Genomic DNA, 21,732 nt, shown 5'->3' with positions numbered 1-21,732 from the left:
GATTATCAGACAGATTTGAGTAATCTTCTATAAAAATCATGTTAATGAAGAATGGCTATAGAAATAATACATACTGGAGTGTTACACTACAGTACTTGTGTATGTTGCAATCAATGAATTAGTTATGATGGCATTAAAAAGCAAGGAATTTAATTTGAGATGAAGTTGGTACAACAAATGTGTATAATATATAGTCATTTTCATATATTTAAGAAACTGATGAAAATAATTTCCTATGAGTAAATACCATGTGACAGCAACTGATGCAAAAATAGAATTAACATGATCAATAGCTGACAAAGAGAAAAGACCATACAGTCAGTTAAATTACAGTGAATTACATTCAGAATTAAACTATTTGAAAATTCCAATTTAAATAGGTTCATTCTAAAAGACTGACCATTGTTTCAATAAGTTTCTTGTTTTACAGCAGTGTTGCATGTAGCATTTTTGATTTTCTGCAATTTGCTCTCCCATGTCCTCCACACTCCTGTGCACACTTGTCAGTAAAATGTCAGCAAAACGAGCCTAATAAATACCTTTAATGCATGGCTGTCCACATCAATGTTGGCTCTAATAATGTCCAGTGTAACTAAACATGATAAAAGCTTCAAGACTGCATTTAGATTCCATTCTAAAACAACATATTATAAATGAAAACATTGAAAGTATTTAGTATTCTGCCAAGATGCAATGCAAAGTAACTGATAGTTACTAGTGTAATGTAGTTTTCAAGCCAACTTAATGACAAATTGAATTAATTTCTGCTGCAAAAAACTAGCAGAAATACTGCCAATATAGTAAAATTGAAGAAATCTTAATATAAGGTGCCACTAACAACTTCTAAATCAAACAATGGAACAAAAGTCAGCCAAAGTGGAAACAAAAATGTAACAAGAAGTACTGGCATGTCAAACCCATAAATTAGGCATTGCTGAACAACTTTAATCAAACTCTTAACTGCTGTCAATGAATATGCTGGCACGGCCAACATAAATTAACAGTAAGTCCCACTTTCCAATAGTTTTTCTTTTTTTGGTGGATTCAATGCTATTTTTCAGCACATGATGGGCTATACATAGCAGCCAGTATGTTTGATGGAGAAAGTGATTGGGAAGACTCTGGAAATAACCACCCACCCATGGGAAGCTACTGGCAAGTTTCTCGCATACCTATGTTGGCAGAGCTTAGACCCGAACCAATGTAGATAAATGTGATATGTCAGTGATATGTCAGTGATCTGTCAAAGCCAGCACTTTTGATTATTTTGCCACATGGAGCCCTCCCAATAAACTGGGTTAGACAAAAACATAACCTGACCTAGCTCATCTTGACTAAATCAATGTAGTTATTCAAAGCTATTAAACTGAGAAAAGTTCATGATGCAAGGGCAAACTAAGTCAAATATGGCCAAGACCTCAGACAAATTGTAATGCAAAAGCTGAAACTGAAGGTTTTCTAATTTTACTGTTCCATTTCTCCTTTGGCCTCATTAAGCATTAAGTCCTTCAAAATAATTTAGTAAAAACTCAATTCATAATGTAGAAGAGTGGTGATTAGACAGTTACACAGAAAGACATGAGTACCCTTCTTGGACTCCACATTTTGCTTGGAAAAAAACACAGAATATCACATGACTAGAACAAACAGATGTATAAAAACTGCTTACCTGTCTGACCATTTCAATTAGCACAAGCAGCTTCTTAATTCCAATATATAAACTAAAAAAAAGATAACAAAGCAAAGTCAAATATATTAGAAATGTTTTGGTAAATTATACCTGATCATATTAATATCATGAAATCACTTTCTACTACCTCTTAATCCAGCACTCCCTGTAAGACAAAAACGCTTTCTGTCTATACATCGTATAGACAAAGGGAAGTAACTGCTATATATTAACTCCACTCTTTTCTGCTAGGTGGCCACCCAAATCCCAGATGTTTGCCAGTTCAAGCTTGTACCAATCCAATAACAGGATAGAGTCCAAGAAGTAATCTCATCAGGTGAGCATTTTCAGAGAAACATAATTTACTATATAAACAAATTTTCTGTCAAATACATTACCTGATCAAAATAACATTAGATATGAAGTGGATCTTGCTTGTGCATCCAATTTCTATGCACATGAAAGAGAACAAACTGGTATGTGATTAGTGCCAGTGTGTTGAGCAAGTTGCAGGCAATCAACTCGTGAAAAATAAAGGCCATGACATTACTGTGATCATGAATTGTAACCATGATAAGCCTGGTAATTTCTGCAATGTTTGACAATTTGGGAAAAAAAACTGAAGGACAGATGTTCATTATTACTATTGGATAAGGGCATTGTAACAGAAAAATCTTTGTATATCTGTTCAACTGCAACCTCAGAACTATATTCTGTCCTTCCATGCTTGGATCAAAATGATCAACCAAGTTCGGTCCCCCACTACCAAAAGGGATTGTCCACCTCTACCTGCTCTGTGTCCTGGGCAATAGTATTCTATACAGTAAAGGTGACATCGAATCATCAGCATGTGTAAAAATGTTCAAACTGATGGATATCCAACTAAAATCAAGCCAAGTTCTTTCCAGCACAGTGTATGAACTGGTTGGGGAATGCCAGTCTGGCATGGTTGGTTAGTTTAGGCAAGTTGGCTCACCGGACTACAGATTTGATGCCAGTTCACCATTTACTTGTATCGAGGATATGGCTGGCTGGTCTTGGCACAGGATACCTACCTGGTGAGTGACATGTTATTTGCCCGTCTGAGATAACAGATTTATGAGAGTGATTGTCCTGATGGCTGGATTGGTTGGTCAGCAGCTGGGACAGCATTGGAAAAATGACATATAACTTGCAGGCTGGTCCAGTCATCAAATTTACAAAGCAATTCCACAGGATAGGAACTTATGTACAGTGGACTGCAAGGTTTTCGTCAAAAATGGTCCCAGTTTCATCCAGCTAGCTTGATGACATTCTAGACAAAAGAGCTTCTGTAGTAGGTGTATCATGCATGATTCCAATATTGCTCGAGTGGAATCACTTGGCATGTTCTCAGACTGTTGTAAAATGACAGTCGCCAATGAGGGGAGCATCTTGACATCATTCATAAAATGTAAAAAATTCTAAATGTTGTATGGAAGCGAAGCTTAAAAGCTAGCTACACCAGGCTGGCAAAGGGAGATAATGAGTAAGAGTTATTGCCCTTTGTCTATAAAAGAAAGGTTACGTTTTCATTTTCAGTAGGACTGGATTTGGGAGATAGCAGGCTTCTATCCCTAAAGTTAATGTGATTGAGGAATGTATTTGAAGGACATCTTTCATCTTTCAGATGGACTGCATTTGGAGGTAGCTGGGAAATTTCCTGTTGTTAATGATCAGGTAATGTATTTTACAGAGATAATCCAGATTTCTACATAGTTCAGTTAACCTAATCTACCTCTTCAGGACTAAGTCTAGTTACAGCATATGTGTATCTTGAATATCAACAGGAGTTACAACACACTATAACCTCTGAAGTTTGAAAACAGAATTTAAGATGGATATGTATATACATTCATGTTGCCACAGATAGGAATAAACTTACGTACATGTAAATATCAAAGAAATAATTGAAAAGAATCCATGACGGAATTTCTGGTGGAATAAACTGATTCGCTGCATTTCAGCTTTGTATACCACTATCTGCATGCCCTCCCTCAACCTCCATCATAGTAGCTAAGTATTCTGCAAGTCCTATTACAATCAAATATTTTTAACTAGATAAGTAAATGTAAGGTTTATGAGTGAAAATATTACTTTACGAGATAGTCGAGTTTTAACCCTTACATATACTCACAGGGATTGGGACAGTCATACCATTTCAAACAACTCAGTATAGTAACATTCGCTAATAATAACCTGCTAACTTTCCAAGCATGCCAGTACCCATATTTTATTTCAACCCTCTTTCATTGACGTAATCTTCGTGTTGAACATCTTAAAGATCCCACTTGGAAATATCTGTCTTACATATATTTCATTGCAGAGCATAACAAAAAAAGAGGCCTTGACACAAAACTGATACCTCTTTCCATTAGTTTTCTTTTTAAGCTGTTCCACTTCATCACTGGTGAATGCATCAATGTTTTCAACAACATTAATAAGATGTTCACTGGTTGTAATACTGGACACATGGACTAAAGTGTGGAAAACATTTAATATCTCCATCTCTTGTAGGACATCTTTCCTGCTAGTTGTGCCAATCAACAACAGTTTGTGACCCTGGAAAGAAATGATTTTACATATAATGCCTTTGGGAAAAAGCCTTCATTCTTTGCACTGGAAATAAAAAGACTGAATCACAATGAATGATGGCCTACAGCAATCTTATTCACCAGGCAACAAAACATGGGTCAGGCTACCAGGCACCAAGACACAGATCATGCTACCAGGCACCAAGACACTAGTCATTCTACCAGGCACCAAGACAATGGTCATGCAACCAGGCACCAAGACACTAGTCAGGCTACCAGGCACCAAGACAATGGTCATGCAACCAGGCACCAAGACACCAGTCAGGCTACCAGGCACCAAGACACTAGTCAGGCTACCAGGCACCAAGACACTAGTCAGGCTACCAGGCACCAAGACACTAGTCATGCTACCAGGCACCAAGGCACTAGTCAGGCTACCAGGCACCAAGACACTAGTCAGGCTACCAGGCACCAAGACACTAGTCATGCTACCAGGCACCAAGACACAGATCATGCTACCAGGCACCAAGACACTAGTCAGGCTACCAGGTACCAAGACACAGATCATGCTACCTGGCACCAAGACACTAGTCATTCTACCAGGCACCAAGACAATGGTCAGGCTAGCAGGCACCAAGACACTAGTCAGGCTACCAGGCACCAAGACACTAGTCAGGCTACCAGGCACCAAGACACTAGTCAGGCTACCAGGCACCAAGACACTAGTCATGCTACCAGGCACCAAGGCACTAGTCAGGCTACCAGGCACCAAGACACTAGTCAGGCTACCAGGCACCAAGACACTAGTCATGCTACCAGGCACCAAGACACTAATCAGGCTACCAGGCACCAAGACACTAGTCAGGCTACCAGGCACCAAGACACAGGTCAGGCTACCAGGCACCAAGATACAAGTTATGCTTCCAGGCACCAAGACACAGGCCAGGCTACCAAACAAACACTACCAAAATATATTGCTAAATTTACACAACTGCCTTAAAAAATGCCTATGGTACCAACAAATTTGCCGTATATATTGAGGTCTCAACAACAGTCAATTACTTTCGTGTGTGATTTTAAATAACAATTTTGTGCATAATCATCTTCTATTAAGACTTACTAACAAAGAATAAGGCCTAATAACCATAAAATAACAAATAATTTGGAATAAAAACTTATTTTCTTAAGCCAACAAATGAGTCATCTAATTCTGAAGTTACAATCAGAATGGAGAATCTCATAGCGTAGTACTGAAAGTTATTGCTGACGTATGAATGAACATTAGATTTTGGAATCAAATATTGCAGAAAGAAAAATCTTAACAACTGTTAAAAACACTCCTAACCCATTAAATATTTGTATTATACATAGGGTCACAAAGAGAATCAGTTTCTACATAAAGGAATAACCCTGATAAACCAGAAGCAGTGTGGAAATAAACTACCTAAAGAAGATGCATCTTACGCTATACAAATTAAACTTGTATTTAAAAATATTTTTTTAGTGCACTGGGTGTGTTCAGTTATGCTTTAATAAAATATTGCTAAATTTCTCCATTCCATGTTCCCCTATCTGGTAGAAGTGATTTCTCACCCAAATTCTTATTAAGCTACACACCCACCCACCCCACCACTGCCAAAACAAACCTAATTCTTGTTTACATTCAGATCTAATTAAAAAGTCTGATGTTTCGTTGGCAAATATTACATTTCTGACCAATATGACAACCAAATTTTGATTTGGGCCAATGTTTGAGTGAGAATTTTATTTTAATTTGCAAGCCTAAACTCAAATATGATGCAAATGAATTCTGATGAACTTGTCTGCAAAGTGTCCACTTGCTTTAAAGTTCTCATTACAAATACATGCATTATGTACTTTTAACCACTTATATATCAATGTTTTGTGGTCTTAAAGCTGACTGAAACTGGAAAACATGGTAATAAAACCAACTGACTACAATGGGCAATCATGCCGTTACTCTTGCATAGGTGTCAGACTAGGAGATTGAACAAGGAATTGTCCTGATTTTGTGTATCGACACTGAACTAGTGTAACTCCTGAACTCTTCTTTGACTTGATGGACAGTCTAATTAAAAAAACCTGGTGTAAACTTACAGATAAACTAAGAAACTTTTTTCAGGAAAGAAAAGCAAATGGATAATTAGAAATATGGAAATTATAAACAATGCATCTTGCCATATATGTCATTTGTTAATAAATTTCCATAAATTTGAAAAGTGCCAGAAAGCCATACCCACAAACTTTTGAACAAATAAAAGAGAAGGGTTTGTACAGAAAAGAAAATGCATGTCTATAAGAAAAGTCAATATTTTATTTCTGTGAAAGGATGCTGTCAATATGCTGACATGAGATCCCAAATACTTAAGAATTTAAAATACTCTGATGATTATCCTGAAGAGTTCTGATGTCTCTCATTCCAATCAAAGAAAATAGTTTTTAAATGCTTTTACACTTACAATATTTACAGCATAAAACAATGTCAGCACCAAAATAATTCTTGCCCTGCATGAAAAAGGACAAACTGTATACTTTTATCACATAACGTTTTAAAACAATTAACATGTGCTATGATATTCTGTTCAATCTCTAAACATCATCTCATACTTTTTCTAAACAATGAACAAATTTATGAATAACTTACACGTGGTGGTGATATTTTCAGTAACACCAGCAGCGCTTGCAGTACCAGGTTAGAAAACCTTGGACCAATTGGGACATAATCTGCAAGAGAAAAAAATGATATTTAATATCCTCCCAACAGAAGAATCAGAGATGCTGCCAGGATTTTATCAAAAGGGTGGAGTTTATAAGGCAAAAGTAGGTGAGAAAAAAACATCCCTAACTTGACAGTAACCTAGTAGGTGTCCTGATTGGCCATGTGGTCTAAAATGCTCACCATTATGGATCACTGCCATCTCACCTCTGTCTAAGTGGGTTCGAGTCTAAGGCTCGGCTAAAGTGGGTACATGAGAAAGCTTGCCTGTATCTTCTTGTGGGTCAGTGGTTCTTCCTGGGGTTTTCCAGGGTTCTTCCTCCACCAGTTATACTGGCCACCATATATAGCCTATCTTGTGCTGAAAAATAGCTTTAAACTGTACAACAACAACAACAACAGTAACCTAGCTTTCACTGCAAACCAGCCAGCCACATAATTTTGGTCCTAACAAGGCTGTTCTGAAACCAACCAAGCTATTATTAATAGCCAACTCCAAACATTTTCAGTCCAATCTCTAGAATTCCATTGCCCTTAACACAATAAGTCTGGTTTAGAGTGATTATCAGTGCCGATAACACACTGCTGTTGCCAACAATATCTGGTTTAGAATGATTATCAGTGCCGATAACACACTGCTGTTCCCAACAATGTTGGGTTTGCAGGGAATTTCAATGCTCATGACAAACAATGTGCTGTTCCCAATAATATCTGGTTTTGGGAAGTTTAATTTCCCAGAACACACTATATGCTAATGCACAGGTTGCCAAGGCTAGTAAGTATTTCCATTCAGGTAATGCATGAAAAATCCCAATCTTGTTAAGATTCTACTGTGGTTCTTGTTTGCTTTCCTTCATGGTTTTCAAGATGGAGGAAAGTGATTAAACAATCTTTGTAGAGAATATTAAATGGTGGCATGAACCAAACACAATGGAGATGAATTTCATTTCCATGTCAGAATTGCACTGGTTTGGTGATTAGCATGCCAGACTCATGATGATACGAATGTGGGATAAAATCCTGCCATCAAATCAGCTCATGTCAGCTGTCAAGGGTATGCCTCGGAATGACACTGCCTTCATGTGCTGATGTGCCACAAAATCCAATAGAAGTAAATTTTAAAAAATACTCCATTTAAATGATTGAGATCAAGTTATTGGCTTAAAATGTTTTCTTAAATTTGCTCAAGGCATGATGATGGGCCAAATTTAGAGAATGCAAAACTGAGATGATGTTTTCTAAAAATTTCAGACATGATTTTGATCTTCCATAAAAAAAGCTGAAAATTTTTTAAGGGGGGATGGGGGTCCTCCCCCTACAAGGTCTCTAGGGGTAGCGCCCTGATCCGGTGGGTCCAGGAGGCCAAAGGCCCCCATCCAAAACCACATTTTACACTCATAAACAAATGCTCCTGGTGCAACTTATGATCATTAAATAAACCAAAATAATCATTTGACAAACTAATAAACTTACCAAAAATGTTCAACTTTACCCCAGTAATTTAACAATATTTATAGTCACATGAATTTGTTCTCCAATAATAATGTTGACATCATAATTAAGTCACAATAATTTGTCAATTTTTGCAGCAAATATATTATATTTCTCTCTTTTCAAAACAAATCTGTAAAATAAACACTAAAGTACATCAACTATATACAAATAATCCCATAAATTCACTTGTCTTTTTCTCCAATAGACAGAACCTGTTGATATGCCAGTCAAGCTCTTTTTGCGGCTTTGGCAAAGATTTGTTTAGCCTTCATTTTTGTCACCATGGACTTGTTTGGCTCATTGTGCAATCATTTCTTTTTCTTCTCAATGAGAGCCTTTTTCCTTTCAAGCTGGTGCTTCTATTGGCAACATGCAGTGCACATATTCTGACAGAGGGCTACATCTGTTCTCTCATGCCATAAATCTATCCTCTTATACTAATTAACTGCACTTTTTCCAGATGCCTTCTGAGCTTCGATTTTTCAGTGTGCAGCTTCTTTAGTAGGTGCTGTTCCAAACTCTTCCAACCGTGATTACCGTAATTCAGATCTTTCTTGCAGAGGTCACAAAAATGCCAGTCCTCTACCGTTCAGTTTTCTTATAAACTGACCAACTAAATTTCTATCAATTTTTGCTCCAGCCATTCCCATTTCCATACGTTTGTTAAACTTTTATCTAAATTTTTCGTGTCATGTTCTCTCTCAACAACTCAGGAAGCCATGTTTTTCAAGCATGCTTCTTCTTTCCATTGCCATCAGTTTCCATTACAAGAAAATTCACTGGATGAATTTAAACCTTTGACCAATCAGAATACTCTTTATGAGAGCCATGTGCTAACTAATATATGGAACGAATAATTTACAAAGATCGTCACGGAATGGAACTGAAAAGACCGTTTTTTAAAAACCAGATCAGAGATGATATAAAAAATGGACTATATCAAGAAAAATCTGATTCAACTCAGAAGAAAAGCAGAATTCCGCTTTAAAATGGAGAAAAATCATATCTGCATTTTAATAAGTATTACTTAATATAACATTTTTCATTTGCATTACACTAATTACAGTTTAAACATGGATGGTTACAACAATTTAGTTAAACAAATCTAAACTCATAAATCTTCATCTTGGAATAAAGTCATCTATAAGATAAAATCAAATCTTAAATTTTCAGCTTCAAGATAGATTTTTCTTAAAAACTAATAAATTGTCTACAAGAATTGAATATTATTATATGATTTTTGTTCTCTATTCAGAATTAACTTTCAATGGATGCAATTCATTTAAAAAAATTAAAACCTTTTTCCTCTATTTTTGGGGGGTCTTCCCACACTGTCCCTTATCTAATGGGTTAAATACTTACCTAACAACCGCTCTATATCATCAACAATGACACAGCTTAATGGAGATTTGTATGCATCATCAAATATCTGAAAAGAACAAGTAAGGATTTAAAACAAACATCCACAAGACTCCAACAATGACACAGCTTAATGGAGATTTGTATGCATCATCAAATATCTGAAAAGGATAAGTAAGGATTTAAAACGAAGTCCATCCACAAAAAACTCCAACAGGTCAAAATTACAATCAACATAAATTAAAGATATTAAGTGCCAAGTTAATAAATAATCTTGGAAATTTTCATTGTCTATTCCATGGGACATTTAATTTTGTAAGCACTGAAAAGAACTTTAATACATCTTTATTTTTAACCATGTATCATGTAATACTGCATGTCCACATTTATTTTTAAAGGTTTATCTACTTAAAGTATTTTATACTATTCTCGATATTTACAATTTTATAACTTCTGTGCTGAGTTATTAAATTCACATACATACATACATACATACACAAAATCACACACACACATACATACATACATAGACATCACACACACACACACACATATGTACATACATACATATATACATACGTACAACCATACATACATACATATATACAACCATACATACATACATACATACACAAAATCACACACACACATACATACATACATAGACATACACACACACATACATACACATACACACACATACATACATACATACATACATACATATCAATTCTCACATGAGCAGAACCACTAATGTGATGAAGATTATGCACCATAAAAGATCAAATCTTATACTACCTGCTAGGTAATTTTTCATCTTGCACATTGGATATCATGATTTTGATGATAACTTATGTGAAATTATCCAATTTGAAATGAAATGAATACTATAATATTGAAAGGATATATGTTAATATTTACATGCCTGAAGATGCTTATGCAGAGAAAGTAAAAATTTCAAATATAAGTAAAAATCTGACATTCATTGGCTCCTAGGAAAAGTCATGTTCTGGTTTTGCTTGGTGTTTATGATACAGCAGCACAAGTAGGTTAGTTAATTATGAGGCAATCAAATCATATGCTTTGCCAAAAGACACACCACTGAAGCTTACGTAGGATAATCTGATGGTAATGATTCAAAACTGTACCCTTCTGGTCATAAATCATACACACAAAACACAGCAGCTCATTATAAATCCCTGTACGATAAAACTTCATTTTCTAGTGATTGTTGGAATTCCAAGTCAATTTATTTAGCATAGCCTGTTACAGTGAGTGTTGCATTTTTTGTTGTGGAGAGTTATCTTTAGTAATAATTTGTTCCAAATGGTGTTTTTCACTTTCAGAAATATAAAAGCTGCAATATGACTGGTGAATCACAAAGTCAAATTACCTCATGTTGTGCTCATCACATCAACTTAACAACAGCAGACCAATATTTAATCTGACTGCCTGTAATAAGTACACAAAACAATCTACTGTGCAGAAAACCTTGATTACTCTGACTTTGTTCATATGTATCACTGTTACGACCACAATCAAATGTTGTCCGTGAAGATACTAACTTTTTCATAACCTGCAAACTAGTTCTAATAGTTCTACATGGTGTTACAATTATGCAACACACTTATATATTATAACATGAAACCCTTCATAAATATTGCAATAAAAAGTATATAAAAATTGCTAAGAATGACTCATTCACTTGACTATAACAACTGCAAAACTTAAGGAAGCAATATAATATTCACAATATAAACAATTTAGTGAATTGAAAAACACCCACTTTCTTGATGGCTTGACACTTGGCTGCCTCATGGAACCCTATCATATTCTCTGGAGAACATATCTTAACAAATGGGAAGTCAGCATTTTTGGCAATCTGTGCGGCCAGTGCCGTTTTTCCACTGCCGGCTGAACCTATAACAGTAACAGAAACAGAAATGATAATTTGTATAAAATGTTTGATTCTTTCCAGTTTCCATGGCATGAAGCAGCATGACTCTCTGAATGTGACGCCAGTCCATCACACCATCACAGGTTAACAGAATGGAAATGCTGGAAATGGAATGGAATAGAAATGATGGAAATGGAATGGAAATGCTGGAAATGGAATAGAATAGAAATGCTGGAAATGGAATGGAATGGAAAGCTGGAAATGGAATAGAACGGAAATCAATTTGATAAAAAAAATTACTTGAAAAAGAGGGCACCTATTTCAGTTGATTAAAAACTTTTCTTTAATGCTGAAATTACAAACAAATTTAAAAAGTGCCAAAGTAATGGGATTAGGTACACCAGAAAATCTGCTGACCTCTATGAAGCTTTAAGCAGTCTCCAAAAGCTGATACAAAGAATGATGATAACGCATATGATAGATTCAAATTAAAATGACCTACGCATTTGCAATGTTGGCCTTGTGAAAAATACAAGACAAAAACAATTAAACAAAATATTTTTCTATGCTTTCAAACTGTTGATGACATGTGCCCCCAAACAAGGTATCCATTCTGCAAGATAAATTTCTTTCTCAATGTTCTGTAATGTGAGACAAAATGGGTTGACATTATAAAAACACAGGTCATTGACTGAAGCAGGATTAGTTACCTTGTTTGGAGCATAAAGCACTGGAGAATAATAGCCTATATCCTTCAATACCAATCAAATTCACTTTTAGGCAATTTTGCCTCAATTAGAGATGTGAAAATGGTTTTAATGGAGCAGGTAAATTTAATATTCCTAACAAAGGCATGGTGATGGAAAAGTGAAAAAGTCATGCTGGATATGATTTACATCCTGATGTACTTGAAAGTCACAGAAAGTAACTTTAAATGTAATTTTATGGAAGGCAAGGTTAAAAGAATAAAATTTATACCTACCTTCCAGAAGGAATGTAACAAGAGGTGTTCTATCACTGGATCGAGCTTGAGCGATAAGCAGGTCCCCATCTTCAAGGACTCTATTTACAGGCATTCCCCACTTTATAATACCATTGGAAACATATTTCTCAAATTCTTCCTTACTGCTGCCAAATGCCTGAAAATAATATTATTATACCAGAATAAACAAAAATGGCAAAGCAATTAGTCTACACTTTTACTCAGAATTTAGTTGTCACATACATGTAAGATAGTTCTGTTTTAATATCTTATAAAAATCTTTAGTTGTAGAAGTGCTGACTGTGCAAGAATGAGATCAGCTGTATGTCTAACAAACTTTGACAGCTGATTGGTTACTTGTTGTATTTTTAACAAACTTGATTTGTTATTTGTTGTATTTATAACAAACTTTGAGAGATGATTGGTTATTTGTTGTATTTTTAACAAAGTTGATTTGTTATTTGTTGTATTTGTAACAAACTTTGAGAGCTGATTGGTTATTTGTTGTATTTTTAACACAGTTGATTTGTTATTTGCTGTATTTTTAACAAAGTTACTGAGTTAATTGGCTGGGGTAATTACTGGATGTTGTGTCTGTATTTTGGACAGGTGGTAAAAACTGTAATACCTGAATGTGGGTAGAAGAAATGTACTTCAAAGAAACACCATTTAGCAATTACAGTCCAGTCAAATAGAAACTATGAAGAAATCATATTATACAGACAAATGACTCCCGATGCAAAAAGTTCATAAATCCTGAAGTAATCCATATAAATAAAGGCAACTACATGCAAGCCAAGTTGCTGTCAATAGTTTACTCATGAATGCTTGACATGTAACACACTATGCTGGATATTTAGATGCTGTCAAGATGGGCAGAACATTACTTACAACATCAGAATCTTGCAGACTTAAATATTTAGATAAAGTTTTATGAAAATATCCGAATATGGCTAAACAAAAAAAATATTATCAAGTTAAATTTCTCTCCTTATGGCTAAACAAGTGGCTCAAGTTGCAATGCAGACCTGACAAAGATAAAAGGTAAAGAGTTTACTTTCTTTTCATGTAACTCTGACCATGATGTAGGTCACTTAGTCCGTAAGTTATGACATACTACTGACATAAGTTTTTAACAAATATTTTCAGTGATTCAAAGTTTATATCCTAAACAAGGATGCAGGTCCTTGATCTATTTTTCCCATGCAATGACCTTGACATTTGTGGAAAGGGGCATGGGTGTGGTATGAAACACACAACTAATCACAACATATATTTGGTTAAAATTTTACTGAAATATCGTCAATGGTTAAAAACTATCCAAGCAAGGATACAAATCATTGCTATAATTTACCTGGCAACAGCCTTGACCTTATGGCAGAGTGTGATATTGTGGTGGGTGACTGACAATCTGTTCATAATATATGTATATATATATATCTAGGTAAAGTTTCATACCCTTAATATTTCAAATGTTACAGCCTAGATGAAGATTCAGGCCATTAACTTGCTGTTTTTCCTATCTGTGATTTTGACCTCTGACCTAGAGATTTGACTGTGGAACAAATTACACTGACCCAAAAGAGAAATGCTTCTTACTTCTGAAATCTAAATGTTTAATTTGTACTTTGTACTTTAAAGGATCAGTTAAAAGAAATCTAAATTTTTAATTTGAACTTTGTAGTTACAAGGTTAAAGTATAAGAAAGGAAAATAATGAGTTATGGTTTTTCTCTGCCCCCTCTTAAAATTTCTTCATATAATTAGGTGGTGCTATTTCATTTCTGAGACAAGTTTTATTTCCACCTGCTGGCTGCCATAGAAACAGGGTGTTGCAAACAGAGAAAAGAAATTAACATTTTCCAACCCTTCTATGTATGTCATTCATGGGTCTATCCACAAACTACAAAATAAAGTTAGAATGATTCTTTTGTTTTGTTTATGCCATTAACCTGTGTATTCAGACTTAATGTAAAAAAAAGAGACAAACTTGCTCTTTAGAATCAATAATTATTATCTCCAGCTTACGAGTCAAGTTAAAAATGGTTCAAGATTTACTGCAAAATTAAAGCATTATTAAGATTGCATTCAAATTAAACTAAAATTTAGTAAAATAAAAGACATTGCTCTCCATGTTTGAACTGAACTGCATTCTCCTGCCTGGCAGGTTGCCATCTTAACCACTTTGCTAGTATTCCTTCTGTACCCCTGCTGCATTGAAATCTTTTTACAATGTAACTTGATAAATCTACAAAAAGTCTATTTACAATGACGTGTTAAGGATAGTCAGCTGCACTGTGTTCTATATTTACTTATAAAATGAATCCTGAAAAACTATAATGAAAGATCGCATCAAGAATACATTATTAAATATGTCATTACTCTTCTAGATGTTAAATTACCTTCACTGAAGGAATTGTGAATATTCCCCAAAGGATACTGATATAATCTATTCATCCCCCATGAATACTGATTAAAGTCTTTAATATAACTGATGGATACTGATGGAAGAGACTCAGAATATTTCAGCATAAAAGTTTTCAATCTTTTATTATGCTCTATATACCCAATTATAAGTACAAATGGGGGGCCCCGAGTGGCCGAGTGGTCTAAAGCGCTCTCTGTTACGGATCACTGCCATCTCACCTCTGTCTGCACCGGTTCGAGTCTCGGATTCGGCCAATGTGGATATGTGAGAAAGCTTGCCAGTAGCTTCTCGAGGGTCGGTGGTTCTTTCCAGGGATTTCCTGGGTTCTTCCTCCACCATTAATACTGGCCGCCATGTATAGCCTATCTTGTGCTGAAAAATGGTGTTAAAACATACAACAACAACATATAAGTACAAATGCAAGCAATAGAGACCCAATCTGTGGTCACATAATGTGCCAACAGAGTCTGTGTTGTTCTTTCTACTGCTTTCTCTTTATAAACCGAGACACAAATCAGCCAGCACTATTCTGACACAGCATTTATGGAAAATACCTCAGTGTAAGGTTCTCTCACCGATAACAATATATGCTGCACTGAGGTGAGCCATGTACAATCCTTTACGATGATTTACAAAACATAAAACATTAAATATTAATGTTGATGCCAACAATGCCTGTACGAAAGGAATATCTGTCTTGCTCTCTGCTATAAAACACAGGCTACAATGAATATGCTCTAATTGTACAAAATGGATGATGAAACAAGATTTACTACATGAAAGAATTACTGGACAATAATTTCTAGGAGTTCAAGATAAGACCTTTTATGTTTTAAATTCTGAGTGTGATGGGTATACTGAATATGATACAGTCAACATTTTCATTTATGACCAAGGAAACATTAGAAGTCTTCTGGTGAAAACTTCATATCAATATGACTTTCCTTTCTGGGGAAGCAGTGACAGCAAGATTTTAAGCTGACCAACTAGGAATCACAAGAAAAGTTCTTTGGTGAAAACCCCATGTTGATATAGCCATCCATTTCAAAGGAGCTGAGATGATATTTTCATGCTGAGGATCAATTTGCATCATTTTCATTTCAGACCACCTAGATAGTACAAGAACTCCTCTTATGAACACCCCGATGTCAAAATGACATTCTTTTCATTTATGAGTAACGATAACAAGATTTTCAAGATGGTCACCACAGTGGCCATATTTGATGTCAGGTCAGCACCATTTTAACTTGGGACCAACAGGACATTATACAAAACCTTCTAGTGAAACAATGATATTGACTTTCTGTTTTGAAGAAGTTACAGTAACAAGATTTTCAACATCATAAGAAGTCTTTTAATGAAAACCCCATGCTTATGTGACCACCTATTCTGGGGGAGTAACAAAAACAAAATTTTCTAAATGACTGAAGTGTCCCCATTTTCATCTAGGACCACCAAGTCCATGAGATGAGTGTTAGTTTCATATACAAGATAAACCTACGGGTTTGATATCATGTTCCAGGGCATGCATGAAGTCAGCTCGGCACACCTTCAACTTTTCTCCTGCATCAGGGTCAACCTCTACTTTATTAGAAGCCTGCAGGAACAAAATAAAAACTGTTATAAAATTAAAGTTTCTCTTATACAAAGTAATACAAATTTGCTAACACTTTCAGATCTATAAATTGATGATATTTATGTTTTCCATAATGACGCCAAAAAAAATCATGATAATTAAACATGTATTCATTCTAGTCTTGAACTGTGTCATATTTTGCTGGTATCATTCCGGTCATGATACATCTGAAAATATTTAACCCCGATGTACCATTTCTCGTGGACTGTGAAATAATATTCCCCCTTACAGAAAGAAAAAACATTTAATTTCATTCCTGCAGATTTAGATTAGCTGAAATGAAACAAAATCATATCAATTTCAATAATCCATAATCAATTTCAATAATCCATCATCAATTTCAATAATCCATCATCAATTTCAATAATCCATCATCAATTTCAATAATCCATCATCAATTTCAATAATCCATCATCAATTTCAATAATCCATCATCAATTTCAATAATCCATCATCAACATGGTTTATACATATGCTCCAAAAAATAAGACCAAAAAGACCCTATTTCAAAAGTTGTTTTTTGTAAAAACATTATAAAGACGTTAAAATTTTATATGCAAAAAAAGGATAAAATATTTATGTAACGGCCTGACAGTCTAATCGAGTGATCTTCATTAAAGAACATATATACCACCAACATTATGTATATATTTGGTTACAGGGATATTACTCTTCAATGATGATTTTGATATTCCAAATCTTGTCTGACATGTTTTTTTCCCATATATTTTGACAAACATGCTGAATGGGTCAATTAAACTTTATTTGTCTACTCCAATTAGCTAAAACATACTGATGATGTTTATTGTTTCAAAAAGTCTTACAAAATGTGTACGAAAAAGAAGAAAACAAATTGCTGTAATGGTCGAAAATCAAACCAAGTAACTATGTCATCAACATTTAAGATATCTATCAAAATTTCTCTTCCACAAATGGCTTTCAATCAATCATGCCCAGCAAATTTTTGACCAAATTGTTTTCCCCGTTACAGAAGTTCAAAAATGTGCAAAATATCTGAAACACTACTGTAACAGCCTGATAATAAAATCAGGTCACACACATATGAATACAAATATGTATACCTAATTGCATTCATTTCCTTTTAGCGGTTTTTCTTAAACATGCTAAACAAAGCTTCTGCCAAAAAAGTCCACATCCCAAAACATTATCCCAAAATTTTAAAAAAAAATGTGCAAAAACTGAAGTGATGTAATGGCCTGAAAAGCTAATCAGGTCTGTAATATATGCATACAAATACTCAAAAGAAATGTTTAATAGGTGTTTAATGTAATTAAATGATGTTTACACAAAGAATGGAGTCCAGCCAGGCCCCGTGATGTGGATCAGTTCAAGGTCAGTTCAGTGGACAGATGTACAAGAGTAATTTTCCAATGTTCCATATATAATTTTAATCACCTATTTAAGTTTTAACCACCAAAACAGACAGCTGGTCCAACAGTTTTAAAGAATCTCATAAAATATACATGAGAATATTTCCTCTCCCAATAACAACAGTAGCTTAAATGATTTGAGTGATTCAAGGTCCCAATTAGTCATGACTACCTTCGGCTCTGTTACTGTCAACAGTTCATCTGGGGGGCCCCGAGTGGCCAAGTGGTCTAAAGTGCTCTTCGTTACGGATCATTGCCATCTCACCTCTGTCTGCACCGGTTCGAGTCTCGGATTCAGCCAATGTGATATGTGAGAAAGCTTGCCAGTAGCTTCTCGTGGGTCGGTGGTTCTTTCCGGGGTTTTCCTGGGTTCTTCCTCTACCATTATTACTGGCTGCCATGTATAGTCTATCGCGTGCTGAAAAATGGCATTAAACCCCACCACAACAACAGCAACAACAACAACAGTTCATCTGACCGTCAAACTGACAACACTAACATGTACTGGCTATATTAATGTTATGCCAAAATTAAAATAAAAGATTAGCAGTAAAGAGCTCTTTGAATGGACCTGGGTCCAAAGTCTGTGTCTCAATACTTTGATTTCAGAGCACATTACTTGTTCATTGCATTTTCCCATCAGCTGTAAGTTAAAGATCATAAAGATAACCTTGATAAGCCTATTCATGGCCGTAGACTGAGCTGCCCTGACAAGACCCTCAATTTCAGCTCCACTGAAGTTCTTTGTCAATGCTGCAATCTCCTGTATATCTACATCACTGGCTAATTTCTTGTTCTCCCGCATTGTGGTTGTGTGTATGTTGCAAATTTGGACCCTACCATTTTCATCAGGCAATCCTGATTAAAAAGAAATTATAAAAAATTTCAATACTGTTGGAAAAAATACATCTGATCTGCATACATGTATGCATAAGGTTTAACAGCACTACAGACCAATCCTGGCTCTTTATGGTATAAAAAGGAAAGAAAAGGGGGTAAATCTGAGAGAAACGTAAGGAAGGTAAACATTTTCAAATAAATGTAAATCCTTCATGATAAAGGCAAAGGTCTTTAAAAGGACGTAAATACAGAACGATTTAAAATTGACAAAGGCAAAGATTTTTTAAAATTATAAATATACAATAGTTTAATATTCCTTCAAAATAAAGTCAAAGATTTTTAACAAAAAGTTGAAGATTTAAAATAAAAAGTCAAATATTTTTTTTTAAAAGTCAAAGATTTTTAAAAGGCTGTAAGGACAAAATCACAACAAAAAAACTATTGCAATCTTCAGGAAAATCAAATTACAAATACTTCTTTTACAAGCTTAAAGGTACAGATTCTGCAGAATGTATTTAAATATAATGGAGTACTGTCTCATGCAGTGTTAAATAAGAGGTTTGTGTCAGCTTGTAGGATGGGCTAGATTTGACGGTAGCAGAGAGTATTCATACTGTTAATGGAATACCCTCAACAATCAAAGCAAAATTATAAGTTCATAACAGGACAAGAATTCAAACAGTGTCTTGCATGTGACTGGCAATATGATGACATAACTGTAAGACCATAATGAAAACACATATACATGAGGGTTGGTTGGTTAGTTGGATTATAGTGGTTTTCGTTCTTTTGAACATGTACCACTACACGAGGGTACATACTTTAAACTCATAGTAATGCTATTTTCAAGTTTCAATTGCTGGTGCCACAAAAATGATATCTGTGTATGGGCAAAACAAACACAAAACAGTGATTATGCACTTTGTAGTTAACTTACCTATTTCCATCTGAACTTCAAGTCTTCCTGGCCTTAGCAAAGCCTCATCTATCATATCTTTCCTGTTGGTCATGCCTTGAAATGGGAAAGTAAAACAAATATATAATTCTAAAAAATGGAATTAAACAAATAACCTGCAAATTGAAATGTAAAAATATGGGGTTTGAATTCCACAGAATTACGGGCACTTATTCTATATGGTACTATAAATGACAGGAAATGAAATGTGTAGCCTCTAGTACCTACAAAATAAAAAGTGTATCACCCTCCTCCATGTACATTTAAATGAAACAGCCCAAAAAAATTTACATAAAACTGATGTACACAGATGTTAAATATATTTTATTGATGTGTTACTTAATTTATTAATGATAATGATGTTTTACTTCATCGTCAGTCCACATTGCATATGAACTGGAAAATGTTCCCGCACTATTAACATCTTAGGTAGGTTTCAATTATTAATAATGCCCCTACCCAATGGGAATTGGCAGTATATGAAAGCTACAAATTTATTTAACACGATACACAGCAAAATGATACCCACGATCTTGAATTCCAACCAATTATTAAGTTTTCTTCTCGGATAACAATCGTTAACTAAATTAAAGAATTCAAGATAACGAAGATCTTCTTTCTTCTTGAAACATTTCTAATTATTATAAAAAATGTAGTTTAAGTTTTATAGATTAGATAAATATTCCTTAATTTATGTTCCAATTTGAATTTTTTTTTCTTCACTGACTCAATAAATGTAATTGATGTTGAGAAAATTCTTAAACCATTAAAAAGTTTTCAAACATGGCTTCAGAACAACTTACGGGTGAAGAACATACTACTTGTATAAGCACAAATCAAAGATCTATCAAGTACAATACTTTGATGGAGATTTTGTCCTAGTAACATCAGTGGAAGTCAAGGTAGCAAATACCACTAAAACAGTACTACCACCTCAAACCATGTCAAGATCAATCACTTACACCCTTCCCTTTGGCTGGTGCTGAGAATCAAAGGAAAATGATGCCACCAAAGTGTGATGATGCTAACTAAGTTAAAGTGGAATCACTCCTTTGTTTTTGCCTCATATAAAACCATCTTCAACCAGCAGACTTGACAATAAAAAACTGAGTACGAAGAAGAATTAAAACTAACACTTCCATAACTGGAATATTCAAAAGGTCACGAAAGTCATCATGGAAAAGGAAGATTTTACTGATAAAAGTCAGTACATTGTATTTAATGTACCTTGGAACCTCATTAATCAAGCGAAATCACACTGAATGGATAAATGGAGCTCACACCTCAATGAGTGAAATATCAGACCTAATTATTAGTGGTTTTACAAAAACTGTATATTTTTAAATCTGCAATTTGGGGATTCTTTAGATGTGCAGTGTGTGTGTGTGTGTCTGCTGCAAGACTTGATTGACATGATGTTAATACACTGTCCAAAAACCAGTGAAGTGTGATTGTCAGTACTCTGCTGTAATTAGTGCATATGCATAGTGTTCATAAATAATAGTGCTTCGAGCAATGACTCCACTATTTTATATGTTGTTTTCAAAGATTAGGAATGCATGGAGAAAATTAAATGTGCTTTCAGAAGAATTAAAATTTGTCAACAAAAGTTGTACTGGAACATAAGAATAGATCTTAAAATGTTAATTTTCATATACTATTGTTTTCATTATTCTTCTTTCATTTTCAGTATTAATAGTGTTTGAATACCTTAAGTTTCTTCTCCATTCTCTCCATTCTAGCTTATCTCACAGTTCAGTTTAAGGCAGTAAGTGGAAAATACAACTACAAGA

General features: G+C 34.8%; 1 protein-coding gene across 3 annotated transcripts in view; it reads right to left on the bottom strand.

Moving 5' to 3' along the window:
• The window catches only part of LOC149790598 (vesicle-fusing ATPase-like), a 97,785-nt gene that overhangs the window by 21,567 nt on the left and 54,486 nt on the right, over nt 1-21,732 (bottom strand). For all 3 annotated transcript variants that reach the window (XM_089972698.1, XM_089972697.1, XM_089972699.1), the window contains 9 exons: nt 19,922-19,996; nt 18,815-19,002; nt 16,619-16,714; nt 12,691-12,847; nt 11,598-11,731; nt 9,815-9,881; nt 6,887-6,966; nt 4,053-4,249; nt 1,670-1,721 (listed from right to left, as the gene is read on the bottom strand). In XM_089972698.1, coding sequence (XP_089828824.1) covers nt 1,670-1,721; nt 4,053-4,249; nt 6,887-6,966; nt 9,815-9,881; nt 11,598-11,731; nt 12,691-12,847; nt 16,619-16,714; nt 18,815-19,002; nt 19,922-19,996 — 1,046 coding nt within the window. The remainder of the gene's footprint in view (nt 1-1,669; nt 1,722-4,052; nt 4,250-6,886; nt 6,967-9,814; nt 9,882-11,597; nt 11,732-12,690; nt 12,848-16,618; nt 16,715-18,814; nt 19,003-19,921; nt 19,997-21,732) is intronic.

Source organism: Sinohyriopsis cumingii, chromosome 10, assembly GCF_028554795.1.
Source record: "Sinohyriopsis cumingii isolate HCF-2022 chromosome 10, ASM2855479v2, whole genome shotgun sequence".
Taxonomy (NCBI): Eukaryota; Metazoa; Mollusca; class Bivalvia; order Unionida; family Unionidae; genus Sinohyriopsis; species Sinohyriopsis cumingii.
This window is presented reverse-complemented; position numbering and strand designations above follow the sequence as displayed.